A 22735-nucleotide genomic window follows, 5' to 3' on the forward strand; every position below is an offset into this window, starting at 1 on the left:
CCAGCAAATAAGAGATCATTTGTACTATTTTTCTTACATTGAGTAATTATGTCCCAGTAACTGCTGTCAGCTCTTAATTACATATTTTCCAGGATAATCTGTTCCTAACCTAGTCTTAAATACAGATTTGCTGTAGAATATATGCTGTAAAACTAAAATCAATCAACTGTTTCTTCTACCAAATTCTTTAACAACCAATTAAATACTAGCATTCAATAGTATTCACTGCCATCTAGTGTTATGATAGACTACCGACACTTCCAATATTTGTTTGCTATAGTCATAGCCCCAAAAGTACATTAAAAAAAAGTTGACACAAGTCATTTAAGAGGAATTGACACAAAATTACTAGGTTAAAAGAGAAAAAAGGGAAATATTTCCATGCCCACAAAATATTTTCGCTGGAGGCAAAAGATATATGGTTATTTGGTATATTCCGTATCTACATGTGATGGTTTGCTGTTAAACCCCGGCAGTTCTGCTCTATGCAATACAATAATATTGACAATAATTGCGCAGTGGCAATTTCTTTGTATCAGCTTGCATATAATATGATCAGACCAATCTGCCCTGTATAAGTGTTCTGGGAATTTTGGTCCCAGTATATCTGGAGAGCCCCATATTAAGGAAGGTGGCTCAGCCTGAAAATCAAAAACATCTGCAAATAAAACATTTTATGTAAATGGAAGTGCGACTTCAATGATGATTACTGGCAATTCTAGAAACTCTAATCTCAACACATGTGGAAGGTGCCAGATGAGAGTGGAAATTGGGGGACATTAGGAAGATTCCAACTCAGAAAGTAGATTAGAATTCTTCCTTGTGTATTAAGTTCTGCAGAAGCAGACGGATTGGATATTTTCAAATGAGTAAATCCTCTGTGGATTCCTAAAGTAGAATAATAATTTCCTTACACATTTAAAGAAAGCAGGAGTTTACTGGATGGCTAAAATAATGTTTAGAGTTTAAAAATCACAGTCGTTACTAGAAGACATAATGAAATGGATAAAATGCATTACTTCTCTTGTTTTAGAAAAAAGACAACTGAATGGTATAGAAATAAGCAGGTTTATTAGGAGTTTTACTAAAACAGGAAGATGATTACAATATCTTTATTGTGCTTCACATCTACACAAACCATAACATCATTTTATCTGTTGAACAATATGTATTTTATCAACAAAGCCAGCCTTGGGTTAAAACTAAAAGAAGCATTAGTTAGAACTTCTTCAATACAATAGTTTAAATATTTTTATTCTAATATTTTACTAGATAACAGTGCTCATCATATATTTAGACTGTTTTATCTTAACAAGTCCACTGAACTTTATGGAATTTACATCTGAGTAGATCTGCAGTTGTAATTTTAGCTAATATATGATACTGACTATAGTTTATTTCTGTTTCTATAAGGCATAATGAATGTACCACTGGATAAAGAGACATATCGTTTTATATCCTTTACTCAATTAATTTCCCATATGATATAAAAGCAATGATTTCGCATGCAGAGCATTTAAAAGCATTGGGCTGTGATGGCGCAGTGGTTAGAATGTAGTATTGCAGGCTAACTTGCCCACGCACCAGGAGTTCAATCCTGACATGCTCAAGGTTGATTTAATCTTCCATTCTTCTGAGGTCGGTAATATGAGGACCCAGATTGTTGGGGGCAATATGCTGACATTTGTAAATCACTCAGACAGTGATGTATAGGGCAGTATATAAGTCTAAATGCTATTGCTATTGCTAAAAGACGTGCTTTTAAAGTGTATTGACATGAGCAAAGCACTCTCTTTCAAAGCATTAAAGCAAGCACATCCTTTGGAAGAGTTGAATCAATAGAAGAGAATATCTGCAGCTCAGGACTGAACTGTGAGCACTTGGTGCTTTCTGAGGTTAGTTGTTTGATTTGAGACATTTCTTTACCCAACTTGTAATGCTCAAAGAGCAGCAAGGATTCTGCAAGAGTTGAACCAACATACAAGATCAATCCTTCCACTGTACAGTTAATGCTCCCTCTAGGAACATCAGCAAAGCAAATCAGATACACAGATAACTAGGAAAAGCATAAACTTTCCAAAAGACACAGTTGCTTTACTACTACAAGGAATGGTTCTTCTCTCATACCAACATTCTTTGTGAATCACTTCTTTCAAATACTTTGCACAGGCCTATGGATTTGTTTTGTTTTAAACTGGACCAGAGGTATTTAGAGAGTTAAGTTTCGTTTGGCAGTTAAGGCATCAGGCTAGAAACTGATACACGGTAAGTTCTAGTCCCAACTTAGAAACAAAGCCAGATAAGTTATCTGAACAACTCATGTGCCTAGGGAGGAGGCAGTGGTAAACCATATGCAAAATCATGCCCAAAAACGGCAGGAACTAGCCCAGGTAGTTACCAGGAGTCAACACTGACTCTTAAGAGTGTGCATGCATGCATATGAGCATGCACCCCACCCCCACAAGACACTGCGTTTCTCAGTAAATTGATACAAGCACAACTGGAATAAGCAGCAACACCCAACACCTGACATTTTCTAGATGGGTTTATATTCTGGTGAAATGTAAAATTTGTTACTACTGGTTCCGTGGGCGTGGCTTGGTGGGGGGTTAATGTGACTGGGTGGGCATGGCCAACTTTTTTTTTTACTTTTAAAAGCATTTTTTCTACGTTGTAAAAAAAATGCTTTTAAAAGGCTCTGACAATCCCAGATGAGCTGCCCGATCATCAGAGGCTTTTTTTTTTACTTTAAAAAAAATGCTTTTAAAAGTTTTTTAAAAAAGCCTCTGATGATCGTGCGGCTCAGCTGGGCATGGAGGTGGGAGCCAGGGATTTTTGCTACCAGTTCTCTGAATCACCCGTCACCATCACCACAGGATCAGGTCATCCAGTCTGAACCGGGAGCATTTCACCCCTGTTTATACTCTAATTTTCAGAGGGAGTTCTACCACCTTTGAAGAATATTGTGGGGAAATGCAAGTTGAAAGAATCTTGAACAATTTTAGAGGTGACAAAGCAATTGCCCATCCTAAGCACAGAAGTATTTGTTAAATATCTGAACAAAAATATTTATTTATTATTTATTTATTAATTAATTTTATTTCTATACCGCCCTTCTCCCGAAGGACTCAGGGCGGTGTACAGCCTAATTAAAAACACAAAGACAGACAATATTTAAAAATTTAAATTATTAAATAGTAGGCCCAATTTATAAAACCCCGAATTTAAAAACCCAATTTAAAACCAATTAAATTTAATTACTGGTAGTTGATGAATTAAATGTTTAATCTGCCAAAAACATTTAAAATTTAAGCTTTACTTATCAAATTCATTTATGTATAACCCACCTTTATTATTTTTACAAATAACTCAAGGTGGTGAACATATCCAACACACTTTCCTTCTCTTATTTCCCCCACAACAACAACCCTGTGAGGTGAATTGGGCTGCAAGAGAATGACTAGCCCAAGGTCGCCTAACTAGCTTTTATGGTTAAGGCGGGACTTGAACTCATGGCCTCTTGCTTTCTAGCCCAGTCCCCCGCATATAATTATTCCCTACAATATGCATAGAGGTCAGACTTCAATATTTCCTATTACCATACTTTCAGGAAAACCACTTTAATGTAAATGAGATTGTACTGACTCTGAGAAGCCAACTATCATATTAATGTCTTTGACATTCCGAAGAGATAAATTTGGCTTAGTTGGCCTGAATTCATCAGCAAAGCTGCTACTGCATTAATTATGCTATGTGTTAATATTTAAGAAACTAAGTCTTTTATATATTCCCATGTTGGAAACATTTTAATATATGGTAATAACTAAATTAATATTATACCATGCCTCTATAGAAAAGCTTCTAAATACAGAATACAGAAACTTATGGTAGTTATGCTGAAATAAGTTTTTGATTCAGCCAGTCCTGGTTAGCCACTATTGCAACATGTCAGTGACCAATCATCTATAGGGAGGCAAGCGGAAGGGAATATCCAGCATTATATAGCCCAGTATTTGCTTATTAACCAGCTTGACTGGAATTGAGGGGACTTGCTAATCAATCCGTAAACCACATTGACGTACTATTGTCCCACAATGATAACTCCTGTGCCACCTTAAAATGCCACAGTGTAAATGTCTGTTTCCTACTAGGAAGCTATTTTATATAAAAAAAATATGAGGATAGTTGTAACCAAATTAAGCACATTTCGATTTCACTGCTTTGAGCACTGTATCCCATTTACTGTTCTTATGTTCCAACTGCTCTTTCCTAAATTTGTTCTGGAATAAATCATTTGGATCTTCATCCTCTGCCTCAGACATTATTTCCATCTTTTGTGCAACTAGTTTAAGGAGATTGTGCTGTTTTTCCACCAGAGTTGCAATGTCCTTAAGCCTGGAGACCAAAACATACATTTGTTATAGGACAAGTTGGTAAGTTATACAAGCTACACCAGGATTGACAATGAGGACATCAGAACTGCATGCAAAACCTTATATTTTGGTCACACCCTCTGAATCCCTCTAAAACTTGTTTGCTACTATTTAAATTTAAAATGAAATAAAATGAAATAAAATGAAATAAAATGAAATAAAATGAAATAAAATGAAATAAAATGAAAAGATATTTATTTTTTTGTCTTAATTCCACTGACATCACTCAGAAAACCTAAAGAAAGTGTACATTTTAATACATGAGATTATATTATGGATGATATAATAAATAAATATTAAGATATATTAAATATGAAAAGATGATTAAGATACTTAATCTTTTCTGAAGATGACTTTAAATTATTTTGACAATAAGATTTCCTTTTGTGGACTTCTGGTTTGATGTCGTGGTGGGAACCGACTGGAAAATAGCGGGCTCTGATGAGTCCGCAAAATCCAGATGGACAAACTACTGGCAGGTGGCTTTCGAGCCATAGCCATCTTGTAGGGACGGTGAAGAAAGGAGAGGCGTTTCATGGACCGCGAGGAATTGGCAATTTCCTTGCTGGAACAGAAACAGCTTTTCTGATTGGCAGCGGAGGGGGGGGGCAGCCATCTTCTAGTGGCCACCTTGAAGCTGGGACAACTGGACCCAATAATTGATCTGGAGCAGTGTTTGGACAGAGTGATGGAACTGGGTGAGATAATTGCCAATTTATACTTAAAGGAAAAATTGAAACCAGAGTTTTAAAAGAAATTCCTGAGCTTGGATTAGTGGCTATCTGGCACTTGGGGAAAAAAACACACATACGGGGAAAAAAGCGGGAACTGTAATACAAAAAGCCCAAGAAGAAGTTCTATACTTGGAAAATTGGGGAAAGCAAAACATTTTAAAAGGAAAAAAAGTTACTTTGGGGAGAAAATAGCATTTTGTATGAGTACTTTAAAATCCCTGGATACTTCGACAATTAGCTGGTTTTAACAGACTATTTTGTATGGAATAAGAAATGGAGAGTGCCATCTATTGGAGGAAAGGAAAAGTACTGTAATACTTTATTTAAATAGACAAAAAAGAAGTAGTAATAGCTGGAAGGCCCGACCTTGGACATATAGAAGAAGATAATTTGGACATTGTGAGAACATTTAAGGAGTGATTGGGTTTTGCATTTGGTTTTCCCTTCTCTCTTGGAAGACAGCCTTCTAATTCGATTTGATTATTTCTGGAGTTGGATTAGTAATAATTTAGGAGAACATTCTACTTCTGAATAAAAGAGGAATAATTGAAGCAGAAAGGAAGAAAAGAGGAGAAATAAGAAAATTAAATAGACTCTAAAACTTTGGCTAATTGTGAAGAGATATAATTGGGGATGTTTTAATATTTTTTTTAATTGTTATAAAATGGAGTTGCAGATGTATGAAGAGCTACTTCTGATGTTTAAAAATGTGCATGAATCTTTAATAGGTAACAAAGAAACAGAAAATTCATTGAAATATATAAAAAAGAAAAGTGAAGAGGATTTGGAAGAGAGAAATTTAAATGAGATACAAGAAGTTAAGAACATAGAAGAGAAAGTATTAAAAAATAAGAATCAAGTAGACAATATCACAGATATTTTGTGTAATGTAGAAAGGGGAGAGAGGAAAGAGGGGAAATCTCTCCTAAAAAAACAAACAGTTAAAAGGGAAAAAGGGAAATATTTGGAAGAGACAAAGGAAAGTCTTGGTGAGGAATGCTGAAACAGTACAACAAAAAGAGATAAAAGAAATTCAGAAGATAAAATGTAACACAAAAAATAAAAAAATAGAATTGAGAAGTTAGAGCATGATAAAAGGCTGAGCAAAAAATTATTTAAATGGGGGATTCTAAAAAGATTGAGAGATGATGGATTGAGAAGTTAGAGCGTGATAAAAGGCTGAGCAAAAATTATTTAAAAGGGGGATTCTAAAAAGATTGAGAGATGATGGATAAAGGTGAATAATGCTATTGGAAGGAAAAAATGATAATGGGGTAAATATTAGTAAATATATATAACAAGGTAGATTAGTAAATGGGAATGGGAAAGTAGATAATATAATAATATTAGTAATTTTGATAGTTTCTTAAATTAGAGGGCAATTTAAAATGTATTTGTAAGAGAGAAGAATTATAGGGCACACTGTGATGTTATTTATGTGAAAGAATTGAACATGAAATAATAAATGTAGTATATAAAGAGAATAATAATGTTAAAACTGGAATAACAAAGTCATGAAAGCGATTATTTTGTAAAGATGAATGAATAGAATTTGTTTAAGATAAAACTCAGTGGATAAGAATGTGAAAACAAGTAATTTAATAACATTACTAATTTTGATAACAATGCAAATTAGGATGGAAATTTAAAATGCTAATGATTGAGAGATGCTTCAGGAAATGAAGAAATATGGTAAATAACTGGTGTAATTGCAAGAGAGGAGAAATATAGGGCGTAAAGTAATGTTATTTATATGTAAAAATTGAAAATGATAAAGAATTATGGAAAGAGAATAATATGGCAGAAGCTGAAATAATAAGATATGGCAAAAAATGCCATATGGATAAAGAATTATATAAAAGAGATGAATATTGAAAAAAGGGGAAGATTAGAATATATTAAAATTATGATTATGTATAAGATATATAAGATGTGACTCGGTCAATGCTCTGTTCATAAAATATGTATGATGAGAGAAAAATTGTAATAAAACTTGTTTTTTTAAAAAAAGATTTCCTTTTGCAGAAAAATTTTACTTTTGATTAAAGAAATATTTACACCAATTCAAAGTAACAACAGATGAAAAGAAATTGTACATTAATTGTTTTAAAAGTATTTGATTTGAAACAACATTTTGTAATTCAAGGGTTATGACCATGAGCATTTTATGGCTTATTCCCCCGGAGAAGGGAATTTTTCTTCCTTTTTTCTACATTCTCTTCATATTTTGGAATATTTTTGTACTATGATAAAAATTGATGTTTTTCAACCAATGCAGACTAACGATAATGGAGAACATCAGCTCCATTTTTCTTGGATACTATATTGAAGTTGGTATTTACTAAAAGTTAACCCTATACAGTACATGATATGGTGACTAATAACACTTTCTTTACATTAGGTCGTTCTTTTTTGTTTCAAGTCAAATTTGAATCCATGCTGTTTGTAACAAACCCAGTTTGTCACTTGATCACTGTCTTCTCAATACATGAATAACAAAGGCCCTTCAATTTATATATTTCATAATATATAAATATTATTTTGAAAATTGAAAACATTAGAAATTTTATATGTTGTAAGATTGACTTGATTGTAGTGAGGAACATAGCCCAAGATGCATGTCAGACTCTTTCACTACCTCCAGGTTTCTTAGAAATATACTATGAAAATTATTGAAAAATGGTTCAGTAAATGCTTGCTTCTGCCTACAGTAAAAATAAAGTCCACAGTCATTTGTATTGTTTTAATAATACTATTGAAAATAAAATACTGTCCTGCAAATAAAAATACTGTCCTGCAAATAAAATCCTTAGCCTGCGAAATCATAATTGATTTCCTACTAATAGAAACTTCATTACTTTATTTCCTTAGCATAGAACTAACAAATACCTGTACTTCTGTTTCAATACTTCTAGTTCTAATGTTGTATCAGCACTCTGTGTATCAGCTGCTGTATTATCCCATCCAAAGCAATACTGGAACACAGTCTATAATAAAAAATAGGAATTAATAGAAATGATAAAATTCTTATAACTTAATAAATTAATTAATAAACTTAATATTTAAGTTTAAATACACAGAAATTTAAAAAAAATCTTTGAAGCTTGTAAAGTGTATTAAATAGACTATTTTATTTATTCTTTATTCACCTGAATAAAGCACCTGAACACAGGACAAGAAGCAATGAATGGAAAGTAATTAAGGAGACAATCAACCTAGAAGACGAAATTTCCTGACAGTTAGAACAATTAATCAGTGGAACAATTTGCTCCCAGAAGTTGTAGATACTCAACACTGGAGGTGTTTTTAAGAAGATATTGGACATTTGCTTATAATGATTGAGCAGGAGGTTGGACTAGAAGACCTCTAAGTTCCTTCCAATTCTGTTATTCTGTTATTCTAAAACCAGTTATGAGTCTGGTTTGCAGTGGAGTTATTGTTCTCTGGTTCTCTTGGTGAACTTCAGACATCTCTCCTTTTGGTTTACCTGTTTGCCAGACCTTTCTGCTTCTTAGCTCCTCTGATACTTTGGCAGGAGACTAAAGAAATGCAAAGAGCAAACAGAAGGTACCAGCATCTTTCCTCCTTGCATTCACTGCCAAAACAACAATAAGAAGTAATAGAAAGTAGATCATGAGAGGTCAATTTCTCTTTGCTTTGAGTTTTATTATTAGCTTAGCCCTTGGCAGCCATTACAAAATTGAAAGATTGAAGAAGAATTACATTAGTCTGGCCCTCTCTATTCTTCTCTTCTGGTTTCTGGGGCTTGGAAGATGGATAGAAATCATAAAGTTCAGTCATTTTTGTTTTTAACTTACCATAAAGCCACAATATCTAGGTTTATTAGGATACACAACAATGGATTCTTGATCAACTCTACTGAGAAACCAATATGGTAGTTTTTTTTCCAGGTTTGTATGAAGATTAACCTAAGAGAAATAAATATATCTTTAATAAACTTGCTAAAAGCATAAAACTAAATTATTGTGCCATCAGAACTGGGCTATCCATTCACTTCCTAGATTAATTCTACATGCAATATAGAAAAATTGTTATAAATTTAAGGTAAGGTTGATTATCCTATTTGGATAAAAAACTAAGTTAAGGTTTTCCATCTCCCCTCACAAAAAGATGAATAGAAAAATTGGTAAATTAATCTCTGGTCATGTCATTTCTCATAACAGCATATTAAAAGTTTATGTTTTAAGGATAATGTTTCATATAGTATAAAGCTTTAAAGTAATTAGAAATGCTGACAAAATTTTCAACCCTGGGAAATCCAAGCTTAATCCATATTTGGATTAAGCATTTCAAAGATTAGCTGGGCATCATAACAGGCATTGTTAGAGCACGTAAGTAAAAGGCATATATATAGGCTGGTAGCATGTCAGCAAAAGTGTGTTGGATAGCAACATAATCTTTAGATTGCGTAGAGTAACATTAATGTGCCCAGGAAAAAAATGGACTTTAGTGCAATCTTGTGCAATCCTGACCAAACTATACTCAAACTGACTGATTTGGTTCTTATCATTAGCTGGAGATATTGCACAGGGACTACTAATCTTTAAATCTACTGCTTTACATGAAAACTTCAATTAACAAGAGGAGTGGCAGATGTCATTATCTATTAAATATCTATGGGCAATCTGGCAAAAACTGCAGCATAAGAGACTGAATTGGAATGTGAGTGAAGCCAATGTTAAAGAGCATGAATAGAGCTGTTGAAAAAAGAAAAAAAAGAAAAAACTGAAGAGAGGAAATACTATACTACAATGTGTTTTAGAAATAACAGTGATGTGTTAAAGACTGAAAAAAAATCTGAACTGCATATACCATAGACTGGAATAAATTTCTAGAAAATCAAGCTATAAATGATGTGATATAATTGAGAAATGGCAAAGCTGCAGGTGTAGATAGTATGTCTGAAGGAGTATTGAAATACGCATGTAGTCTCTTGTGCATGACAGGTTTAATCTGGGTGCAAATTGGAAGAATGCTATTATTGTTTCTCTATATAAAATAGCAAGAATGTAGACAAAAGATTAGAATTAGTTATGCCTGGGAAGAATTCTGGTGAAAGGATATGATGGTGGCACTGAATAAAATTCAGGAAGTAGAAGTCAGTTTGTGCAAGGTAGAGCATATATAGACTGCATTTGTACTAGTCATTGAAAAATATATAAAAATGAGAAAGTTTATTATACATTTGTTGATTTAGAGAAAAATCTATGAAAAAAATTATAGGTTACAATTTAACGTTTTATCACAAATATTGATGGTTACTCAATGGGATAAGAATATATGATGGAGGTAAAGTGTGTGGGAATAAATAGAGAGCTTAGTGAATTTTTTAATATTTTTTAATATTTGTACTTGATGTTTTTTCCTATCTGTTCACCGCCCTGAGTCCTCAGGGAGAAGGGCGGTATACAAATTCAAAATAAAATAAAAAAAATAAAAAAATAAAATTGTTCAACACTGAACAGGAAGCAAATAAAAGATTTATGATGTTTCTTGTTTAATACATTTATGATAGAAAAGCATGCTTATATTTGCAGCAATGACATGATGGTTATGGATGTGAATATATGCCAATTATACTCATTAGATGAGAACATCATTTGCAATGAATATTAAGCTAGACTGAAACAACCAGAAAAATTCATCTGAACATTAATGAATCAAATATCAAGTTAATTGTGTTTGACAGGAAAAATGGAATTAAAAAATGCATGTAACTTGCATTACAAGTTTGCTAGAAGTGAAAATGGATGGACAAGTTTTAAGATGGGCAGATGTTGGCAGAAAAGTAGTAGTACTAGTAGTATGTGATCTGTTGCAAATAATAAATTTGTCAAAAGAAATAAAGCTGCAAATATAAGCATGCTTTCACCACTTTGATAAATGGAAACGTGAGTTACATTTGGCAGGGGAAATATAAAAATTGAATTTAGTTGGAGTGGGTTCTTCAGAATGCGATAAAGCAAAGACCAAATGGTTGGATGGATGAAGTCCTCAGGAAGGGAGACATAGAATAGAATAGAATAGAATAGAATAGAATAGAATAGAATAGAATAGAATAGAATAGAATAGAATAGAATAAAATAGAATAGAATAGAATAGAATAGAATAGAATAGAATAGAATAGAATTTTTTATTGGCCAAGTGTGACTGGACACACAAGGAATTTGTCTTGGTGCATATGCTCTCAGTGTACATAAAAGAAAAGATACGTTCATCAAGAATCATAAGGTACAACACTTAGTGATAGACATTGAAAATTTTAAATAACGGAAGGCAATGCCTGAAGCAATATGTGAATATGATGAGAGTAAGAATGATTTTTCAAGGTTTAAAAAGTAAATCTTGAAAAGTGGAAGTTTTTATTTTCTGATAATGCACCTTTAATTTCTTTGGAACACTATTTTTATGTAACATCTATGCTTTGCATAATGTTGCATATTAATAAAGGGCTTAGTGTGATGGGTATGTATGTACATATTCATTCCTGGATTTTAATACATTAAAGTTTCTTTATTTTCCTTATCTTTAGGTTTCTAGAATGTCACATAACTTGTCAGAAGAATAATTCAGGCAATTTCCCAATTATTTTTCAATTTACTTTCCCAGCAGCAAACAGAGAATATGAACTGCTATATATACCGTAATCAATATAAAATCGATCATGCACTGCACAAACCTGCATTGCTATTCTTTTCATTGCAGCGAACTTTTGCACCTCTGCAATGTCACCAACAGCCAAACCAATCTACAAAACGGAAATCAGAATTAGCAAGGATTTTTTTATGCTTTCCAAATATCTCAAGCCTGTTCAGTTAAATCACAGTTTTACTAAAATTAAAACTAAAAAGTCTTACCATCATAACAGGAACCTAACATATATTCTCCCAAAGGTGCTTTTTCAAGAACCAACTGGACTTTCTAGTTTTTCTTTGAAAATGTTTCGCTTCTCATCCAAGAATCTTCTTCAGAGTTGAAGAGTTCAGAGTTCACAGCTTAAGAAGCTTCTTGGATGAGAGGCGAAACATCTTAACAAAGGAAGTCCAGTTGCCTCTTGAAAAAGCACCTTTGGGACAACCATGACCTGGATGACTGAGAATCTCCATAGACATCTAACATATATTCAATAAATCAACATATTCGTTTGCATACAAATCCAGGCAGAGTTTTGTACAATACAAAAAACAAGGATGGCATACAATAGCACTTTAAAAAAATTAATGCAGTAGTTCAAATATAATTAAAATAATGAATTTCTTCGTATCCTAAAAAAAATCAGAAGTACCAAGGGAAATAATCGAAATAATGGATGTCCACCCATCCATTATGAGAAAGAGGTGCAGGTTCAGACACTGACTTAATATTTCTCTTTTAACTTCAAAGGTCACAGCCATCAGAAATAGACTTTATAGTGAATTGATGGTCCAGGTAGAATAAGTAGACCCTTGGATTCCTTCATCTGTAGCCATTAAAAGCTTTTCATCTGCCTAATTCACTGTATCCCCAATAGACTAAATTGAATAAATTTGAAATAAAATGCAAATAGGTGTCAATTCCATTTATAATCAACCTAGATACAATATTTTGAATCACCCAGTTTTTCAAAAACGGTCCCAAGATATAACATGCTACAATAATCCTATATGGAAATTATTAGAAAGCAGCTTTTTCTGGTGCCTCTGCATTGAGTGTGTAAGAGATAATGGGACTTATTATTCAGGTATTTCAGGAATGATAATAAACATTCTCATAATACCACTTGAGCTGTTTCTGGATGGCAGTCATGCAGTTTTGTTGTAATTTGTTCAGTGACTACAAGCATCCTAAATAATACATTAAAGGAAGTACAGGTACAGCCAGCTGTGTGATTTGCCTGCAGAAATTCCCATGTGCCATCTCTTTAAAATTTCTTTAATTAATCTCTTAAGAAATGCAGACAGTGGCTGATATTTGTTACTCAGAATAGCTGCAATGGGCTAAAAGGAGGATTCTTCCCATATTAGGAAAAATACAAGACCTTATTATTTCTGCCTTCAACAAGCCAAAAAGGAAATGTTGCTGATGCCTGTTATTTATTCCTAATAAATTGCAGCAACTGCTCCCTCCACTTTAGCAATGTATTTTCCATAGACAAAAAATAAATAAAATAAAATAAATTTATGCAAGTTCCAAGTAATGCTGTCAACATCTGAACTTTAATATAGTTCATTCTTACCAGCAAGTTCATAAGAAGAATCGGAATAAGCATAGAAAAGATAATGAGAATTATAAAACTCAGGAATGGAAAAGGGAGTTTATCAGCGAGCATTGGTTCAAGGAAAGCCTCACGGTAGTTGTTATCTCCTATCATCATGGAAAATGTTTGCATTACTGAAAGATATGGAGTGCCATAGGTTTGCTAAAAGGAAAAAGAGGAAAGATAGTAATTTATAGTATTCTGTTTTCAGACTCACACATAATTTCCTGGTTTTTCATAGGTGTTCTATGATCTAAAATGTTACTATTCATGTTCTTTTAAATATACCTTTAATTTTCTATTTAACAGACCTAACAGAGATTGCAATAGATTTTTAAATGCCTTCAGTGCTCACATTAAGCAATCCAAAGAAAATTCATGGATATAATTTTTTAATCTGCAAGCATTTATCACTGGTAGGAAACAAGTATATTTTGATTTTTAAACAGTAGGTACATTTAGTTAGATGCCCTCAAAAATAGTCATTTAACCTCTCCTTTTTATGGCTCAGGTTATCTATGCATGTTGAGGCATATCATTTCCAACAAAACAGTGAGCTGTAGTCACCTACAACTTAATTTTCTATTAACAGCTATTTGGTGCCCAGAAACACCGAATTTATTAAGAGAATAAATATGATAATAAAGAGTGATGATTTATTTCTGATTAATTGTAGTTAGCAGAATTTTTAAAATCAGGTGATAGACACTAGTATGTTTATGCATTAAAGTTATTAAAAAACACCTTCATGTTGTCTAAATTCATGCCTCAAACTCATGAAACAGTACTATCATACTCAGTTAATGAAACTTTGATTTTGTTAACAGCCACTCTTCTGTTAACAGAAGCCACCACCTCACATTTTAGTGTATCCATCAAGATCTAGAGAACATCAGCCCCAAGATGCTGTTGTCTTCTTCTGTCACATTTAACTTGGCTTAAGTAATAACAATCCTTTTGACCAACTCAGTTATTTAATAACATTATTTTTTCCTTTAAAATAATTTTGTAAAGTATTTAATATGATATTTCAAACCTGTGAACCAAGAAGAACATAGAAGCTGAGCCCAAATGCTAACATCAAAAAAAAGAAAACAATAACGATCCGTATCAGAGTCCTCAAAATTTCCCAAAACATCACAATATATATTCCATAATTTTCAAATCTGGGAAGAGAAAATACAATATTGAATTTAAAAAGGTGTATATATAATTTTTTTAATCTGTTAATCACATGACACATTTGAGAAGTCCTCTATTTATAAAAATCATTGCTATTTTATTTGTCTTTATAATTCCCCTACTAAGAAATGTTTCTCGATAAGATTCTCATTTTAGTAACTGCTTTTTCATTAATTCTGATTCGGTCCCCATTCTCTTTTATCTTTTATGGGAACAGAATCTGGTCCTCATGGATGGAAACGACAATATGATTGCCTTGTATTAAAATATGTATTGGTTACGGTAACTATTTATGTATACTGTAAATCTCACATTTTCAAACTGAAGAAATATTAAAGAAGAGTTTTCTCCTTTTGTTGTAATATGAGAAACTAAAGTACTTTAGTTGAATGTTAAAAGATTCAGAATAATTAAAGTATTTTTCGTAAAACTGCTGCTGTCATATAGTAATGGGAAAGATAATGGCTAACAATGGCCTCTAATTATACTCACTATTATTTCATTATTAGTTGAGAAAAATGGTAGTTCCTGGAGAACATAAATACAAGTACAGTATGATTTAATAACCTTGTCCTGTTTATGTATGTCTAATAGGCATTGCGGAAAAATAACTGGATTACATAAGTCCTTGAGGTGAATATCTAGAAGTCTTCCCTGTCTTCTTTTGATGAGCTGCACCCAAGAAAATTGGTATCATAGTGAAAAGCCCTCCTGTCCCTTAGGAATCATTTTAATACAACTATGAGTCAAAGGATTGAGATTAACTTTCTCTTTTCCCACTATCCCAAAGGTGCTTTCTCTGAATGAGAAGCAGAATATCTTCAAAAAAACCAAGGAAGTCCAGTTGTCTCTTGAAAAAGCACCATTGGGACAACTATGACCTGGTTGAATGAGAATCTCCATAGACTTTTCCCACTATAATGGGATATTTCTTCAAAACTTGTCTCTACTAAAAAATAGTCTTTCTTTCTTTCTTTCTTTCTTTCTTTCTTTCTTTCTTTCTTTCTTTCTTTCTTTCCTTCCTTCCTTCCTTCCTTCCTTCCTTCCTTCCTTCCTTCTTTCTTTCTTTCATTTCTTCGACTGCATGAAAGGAGAGGCCATACTTAGGAAAAAATTGGATAGCTTCAATAATGAACAGAGTTATTTGATTTGATCTCACACCAATCTGATTTGAATTCAGCAACTTTAGCAACTTAATTTTTGGATATCATATTAGGCTCATAATTTTCTAAAGCTATGATAATTGTATATTCTTGAAATATAAATTACCATTCACTAAAAACAAGACACATTCATTTCTATACTTACAAAAACCTATGAATTTAAATCATTCTACAGTGGCTCAAAACTTAATATAGAATAATTTATTAATTTGTAACTACATTCTTGAGGATTCTAACTTACCTTTGTAAATAGAGCAAGAAGTTTGTCCAAGCCAAGAGTATAGCAATTGCACCACAGTCCCACTGTAAACGAATTGGTAACATCACAAATAAAGATGACACGAAAATGATACTTGTAGTATAAATTGTCCAGTCAAGAAGATTAGAATAATCCAACAAGTAGTTTAATTTCTAAAATATAAAAAAGTTAAGTATTAATATTGTTGAAAATGAAGCAAATCAGATAGCATATTATTATTTCTAAGCAAATCAAGGTTACTAGGAGTCAAAAACTAACTCCAACGAATACATCCACAGGGGAAAAAAAATCATAATGAATAATGATTTTCTTCATAAAAACATTATTTTATGTTTAATTGCACATAAAATAATTCACATAATATTATTAAATAAAAGCCACAACATTAGCCAATACCTGTTGGAATAGTTGTATTATTTCTTTGCAGATACCAAATAAACTCATGATAAAAACTAAAGACATACAAACTTTAATGAAGTTTGAATCCTGAAACGAGAAAAAAAACAAAAACAGGACATGATATTAATGGGTAAATGGAAAACAATTTTCATTTTGCTTTTAATGTATTATATTGATGGGAAAATTGCCCAATATCTTGAGTAATTAGTAATATATAAACTTGAAAGCTGAAGTTTGATGCCAGATGGTAGAAGATTATCTTAACAAATATTGCGGAACTACAGAAATAAAGAATCATGAAAGTATTCCTTAGAAAAATAAAAGTAGGTTAACAATACTCAAATTTCTAAACTAAAACTATTATACTAGTTTTCTATACTATACTATATTAGTATTCCAATATAATCCAATATTATATTCCAATATAATTCCAATATAATAAAACTCCCAGTATCACCCAAAATCCTTACTGGGAGAGAAGAGAGGTTTCTGAGGGCAGAAGGATTTCCCAGCTCCGGCTTCAAGTACAGAGGAAATAAATTATACTTATTACCCTATGAGGGATTCTTTCTTACTTTCTTCAGCTTAGTGAATTAACTCCCTGACTATTATCCAAGTAGGATTTGTATAACATGCAAGCTATGGAAGACAGTAGCCAAAATCCTTAACAAGTTATGTAAATACAGACCCAGGTCTTTAACCAACCTTACTATACATGTTATGTGAACTCAGCTACTTATACAGCACAGTAAATATGCTGTAAGGAACAAAATAACATGCAATGTAAGTTCCACCACTTCTCCCAAAGTGATGTTTTTGTTTTATCCATAATACACAAGCATTATTCGCTCTAAAATTGCTGGGCAACAACATGGACCAATAGATAAGAACATTTGTAGCTCAGGGTTGAAATGAAAGGTCCATGGTGGTCATGGAACTTGCTTGTTTTCTTACAGATTTTTTATTACCAAATTAGGTAACATCATCAATGCTGGTTTAGGTTGGTGGGAGTGGTCTTGGTGACCAACACTGACAAAGTGTCTAACATATAAATGAGAGTAAACCCCACTCCTTATTACCACTGATGTTATTATCTAACTTGGTAATGAATGGGAAAACAACCAAGTTCAAAGAGTACCAAGGATATATGGAACAATGTTGAATAAGCATCGTCTTAGTTATCACTTGTTTTTTGACCTTTCCTCACTTCCATTAAAAACCTTGTTTCTTGAATGTCTGCAAATAGATACAACGAGGAACAGAGGTTCAATCTGTGAGCCTACATAAGGTTACACAATTGTGTGCCTAGGCCTTTATCCCCAATAGACTAAATATTGGTTAGTGTCATCCCAAGTACCACTCCAGACATTGTTGTCAAATTGTCCTTTTTAATTATAAAAGGACAAATCTTAATGGTTAGCAACATAAACTCAATTAATCAAATTTAAATTTAATGACATTTATTTTAGTCTTGATTGCTCCCTAATTTATGCCTATTGTCATTTACTTTTTTTGGAATATGTCTGTTTACTTCATTGAAAGGACAAGTATGGCAGCATATCCCTGATTTAGGATCCAATCAAGACCAAGGTAGCCTCAGGAAAGATCATATTAAAATATTTATTCAGAATTCTAATGATTCTATAGACTTCCCTAGATTCCTAAGATGCATACTGTAAGTAAATGCAGATATTGAAAGGAAACATATTATTTTGACCTATTCCACATGAAAGTCCTGAAATATCTATCTGAAAAGAGGTGGTTTCCATGTCAATAAAATCAATCAATAAATGCAGCAGAATGTACTTTAAAATGTTAATGTTTCTACAGACTTGAAATACTGCTTTACAGTTCTGTTTACTACTACTGTAAAAACTTATGAACTGTTTTTCTAGATCAAATTAAGATCTTTCTTTTCCAGAGTTGTAACAACAATGATTCTTGGAAGATCACAAAATAAATGAAAGCAAATGCATTCATATGTGCTACTTAATCCCAGGTTCCAGTTCATTGCTTTATTGATAAATTCAACTACAAGCCAATGTAATGAATTAAAGCCATACCTTATTATCAAAAGGTCCATATTTAAGTGTTGCATTGAAACAAACATCTGGCTCTAAATGGGTGACCAGGAGGGTAAGAGGTATTAAGCCAAGGGAATACACAGCCAGATTCAAAATATGTGCTCGGAAACCATAGGCCATCCTATAAAGTAAAATTGTATTTAGTATGACTTTCATAATATAAATCGTAGCATTTTCTACTTCAGCAGGAAGAAATGTAAACAAGGAAAGGCTCTGAGAATAAAATCTAAATTGGGACATCTTTTTAATAATTATGTTTATATTTACTATATTTGCAATTGCTAGTTACTAAGGGATATCATAACTGTCATGTGTTCTTTCCATAAATCATAAATTTATAAGTCACCCATCTTACCAACATCAATAATTAAAATAAAATGAAACCTGATTTAAGAGGTCAGATTTCAAAGAACCCGAATTAGAACAAAATGTGAAAGATTTTTTTTTTCAAATGGCTACCTACCATTTCATAAGTAAATATTCTGTACAAACAGGATGACTAAGCAGTTCAACACGGTTGTGACGTACCATGCCCTGGGTAAGATAGGAAAAAATACAGATACGTCATTTTACATCCAACCTATTATTTATATTAAACAATAATATGACTTGGGGTTATTATTAATTGTGGAACAGTTTATAATATTCTTAAAATGTGTACTTTTACATGTATTGGCACAAAGATGAAAGCTATTCTACATCAGCAAATAGATGTATTGTAAGCAGTGGTGGGTTTCTACCGGTTTGCCCCAGTTCGGGCGAACCAGTAATGGCAGTGGTGGGAGGCTATGCCCACCCGCCCGGACATCATCATGGATGCTTTGTGTCTGCACATGCACAGAAGACCATGCATGTGTAAAGCGTGCGCACACACTCACTCACAGTTCCAAACTGGTAGCAAAGGTAAGTGGAACCCACTACTGATTGTAAGGCATGCATTCTGTCACCAGTTAAATATGATTTTAACAATTTAGATTATCAAAATGGATAACTAGAAAATATGTGATTATTTGGGGTGGGGTGAAAGGAAAAGTGAATCTCAAGTCAGTTCTAATGAACTGCAAATTTAAGGATAGTACAGTGGATCCTTACAGAATGTTTCAAATGGTCCTAGATTACACTTTCAGTCTCTACAGAGGGGTCCCCAACCCTGAACCCTGGCTCACTACCAGGCCATGACCTGTTTGGAACTGGCCCACGCAAGCAGAGGTGAGCGCATAAGCACGGATGAATCTTCCATCATGGGAGCAGCGGCCATCTTATGCTCACACGTGAAGCTCCCCTAACCCCCTCCAAACACATGGAACTATCCCTTTCCCCCCTTCCAGATCACCAAGCCAGAAAGGTTGGGGACCTCTGCTCTACAGTATTAGGTATGATTTCACATAAGCATAACTTACATTTAAAGCAAGAAGCGGCTCATAAATTATTCCCTCATTCTCTTTAAATTTCTTCTTAAGTTTCAGTGGACACTGAAGATATCTGAAGTTATATTCAATCTATGCAAATATGAACCAACACAGTTTATTATTTCAATAAATATATTCAGGGTACAAGCATATACACAGTTATGTACACATGCACCTACACATATAATCTTTGATATTATACTTTCAATTCAGGGAAATTAAGGAATTTAAGGTATTTGGGTGTTTTATAAAATGTTGATGCAATATTTACTATTGACAGTATATATTCCATTTTGGACTTTAGTGCTAAACTTAACTTACATTTTGGTGACAATTACATGTCATTTTAAATCATGGTCATATAATAATCCTGTAAACTATTCTTCAAAATTAAACAATTAATTTTAATTAAATCAACATTAGTTAATTAAATTTAATATAATTTCTCCTTAAACTTATTTTTATACCGTATACGGACACATGTACATATGTACATACACATATACACATACATAATATTAGGATCCCTCACTCTGCTTCTCTGTATTAAACACAAAAGAACAGAAAACAGCATGGAAGTACAATGTTTCTGTGGATTTAATTTATAATAAGCTATAGTTTAATGTAATGTGCAAATTCAACTGATTTTTTTCAGTGAATTCCGATTAAATGGTAGTTAAAACACATTATCTAATATATAACAGCTGACTATGTTTCTTGCATAAGAATCATAGGACCATTAGTACATCAAAATGCTTTATTAATTCTAAAACTCCTTAATAGATAAAACTGCTTGCATTTTACTTACACAGAAGTCTTTAGATCCTTTTTCATCAGGTGATTCAATAATGCAATTGTCTAAAACCAACTAAGCAAAAATAGAGAAACATTTTTATGTTTTTTAAAAAATTACTAACAAAGTTATGCCATCATATTATACATCATTCTGAATGATGAAAGCACATAAAAGATTTGTTTTAGGTTCAGAGACATGTGGCAAAGACTATTCTATTTAGAGGACATGTTTAGGATTTCAAAGTTTTATCATGACATTAAGGGCAGCCTTAATCTTTCTCTATTGTTCACAAGGGTAAGATGCACTCCTATTGCCTCCAGAATTTAAACTCCTATTAACACTTAGGATAGCTTTTCCATGGCCAATAGCACAATGATGGAGGCAAGTTTTAATGCACACACTCATCAATGTGTTTCAAAATTTGTTTGATCCTAGTCAACCTAGTCACCAGAAAATGGTGATTTTGAAATTTCTTATTCATGTCAATCTATCTAACAGTATGAATCAGTGGTGAAATCCAAATTTTTTTACTACTGGTTCTGTAGGCATAGCTTGGTGGGCGTCGTGTGGCTTGGTGGCGTGGCAGGGGAAGGATACTGCAAAATCTCATTCCCACCCACTCCAGTGAAAGGATACTTCAAAATCCCCATTCCCTCCCCACTCCTGGGGGAAGGATATTGCAAAATCTCCATTCCCACCCCACTCTGGGGCCAGCCAGAGGTGACATTTACCAATTCTCTGAACTACTCAAAATTTCCACTACCGGTTCTCTGAACTGCTCAAAATTTCTGCTACCAGTTCTCCAGAACCTGTCAGAACCTGCTGGATTTCACCCCTGGTATGAATTCACTGATTGTATCTTAGAATTATGAAAATAAAATAGCCTGATAAATGGATTTGTTCAAAATGGGCATTCTTTCTTCTCTGCCAAGAACATTGTCTGGTGTTTTGGAATCATTCTTCTTTATTTTACTATCAGAAGATTTGGACTTGTACATGTAAAATTAGTTCTTTTTGTAGTGATGTTCAAAACATACTAACAAATGTAGTGACTGATAGAAATAATTATATAAGAAGAAAACAGGCCATATTTAAAGCTTAATACATGGCATAAGGAATATCTATAGGTTGAATCAAAAGAAACATGAAGAGAGATGTACACAAATATACGCTAATTTCACACAATACTACTGTATTATCAGTCTTCTCCAACTTTATGCCCCTTTGGGATTGTAGTTCCAGAGACCCCCAAATTGGATTGTAGCTCCAGATTTCCCCAAACTAGAGGTATAATGGGGTCACAAACTGGAAAAATTAAAAACAACTTTTTTTGTAAATTCAAGGGTTAAACTCAAAAACACCTAGGATTTCATGGACAGAATTCCATGTTGTTTTTTACATAACAATAGAGAAGTAGCTTGACACTGCCTTAATTTTGGGGGGAGTGGGATAACCTCCCAGTTTTGACTTTCTTAAAAGTTACATTACTTGCTAAATATAAACTTACTTTTAAACATTCGGGAAGATATTCAACCATCTCTAGTATTGCACATTTGTTTATAGAAGAATAGTGAGAAAATGTTGTTATAGATTCTTCCCATCTGAAAAAGAAAATAAGTGAAAGGATTCAGAATGGGTATTTGTAGTGATCAAAGAAAAAATATATTGCTGTATCTTCGATAAGGATAAAGTTCATTGAGGTGATTCCATGCAGTTTTCTTAGCAACAGTATAGAAGTAGTTTGCCATTGTCTCTCATCCAAATACTAAGCAGACCCTACCCTGCTTAGCTTCCAAAGCAGACCACTACGTGCCACTACCCAATCAGAACTTCCATGTTTTTAAAAGGATTACTGCAAAAATGTTGATGTTCAGCTCAATTACAGACACTGTCATAACAAAGTAAAAATGAGTAGGCTAGGCAATATTTAGCATGTTATATAATAGCAAGTTCTTGAAGTTCTTGAAGTCAAGTGGTATGTCACAGCTTTATATAGTTATGTAAGCATGACATGTTATT

The 22735-nt window shown here is 33.0% G+C and overlaps 1 protein-coding gene across 1 annotated transcript in view; it reads right to left on the minus strand.

Moving 5' to 3' along the window:
* Positions 1-1054: 1054 nt before the first annotated feature.
* Positions 1055-22735, minus strand: part of TRPA1 (transient receptor potential cation channel subfamily A member 1) — a 44732-nt gene continuing 23051 nt past the window's right edge. Inside the window, exons 15-27 of the mRNA XM_034429966.3 lie at positions 22224-22317; positions 20729-20788; positions 19912-20010; positions 18975-19045; positions 18491-18632; positions 16425-16514; positions 16011-16180; positions 14461-14590; positions 13404-13586; positions 11868-11936; positions 8986-9096; positions 8057-8154; positions 1055-4395 (exon numbers count right to left, since the gene is read on the minus strand). Coding sequence (XP_034285857.1) covers positions 4197-4395; positions 8057-8154; positions 8986-9096; positions 11868-11936; positions 13404-13586; positions 14461-14590; positions 16011-16180; positions 16425-16514; positions 18491-18632; positions 18975-19045; positions 19912-20010; positions 20729-20788; positions 22224-22317 — 1516 coding nt within the window. The 3' untranslated portion in view covers positions 1055-4196. The remainder of the gene's footprint in view (positions 4396-8056; positions 8155-8985; positions 9097-11867; positions 11937-13403; positions 13587-14460; positions 14591-16010; positions 16181-16424; positions 16515-18490; positions 18633-18974; positions 19046-19911; positions 20011-20728; positions 20789-22223; positions 22318-22735) is intronic.

Source organism: Pantherophis guttatus, chromosome 3 (genome assembly GCF_059756535.1).
Source record: "Pantherophis guttatus breed Tessera chromosome 3, ASM5975653v1, whole genome shotgun sequence".
Taxonomy (NCBI): Eukaryota; Metazoa; Chordata; class Lepidosauria; order Squamata; family Colubridae; genus Pantherophis; species Pantherophis guttatus.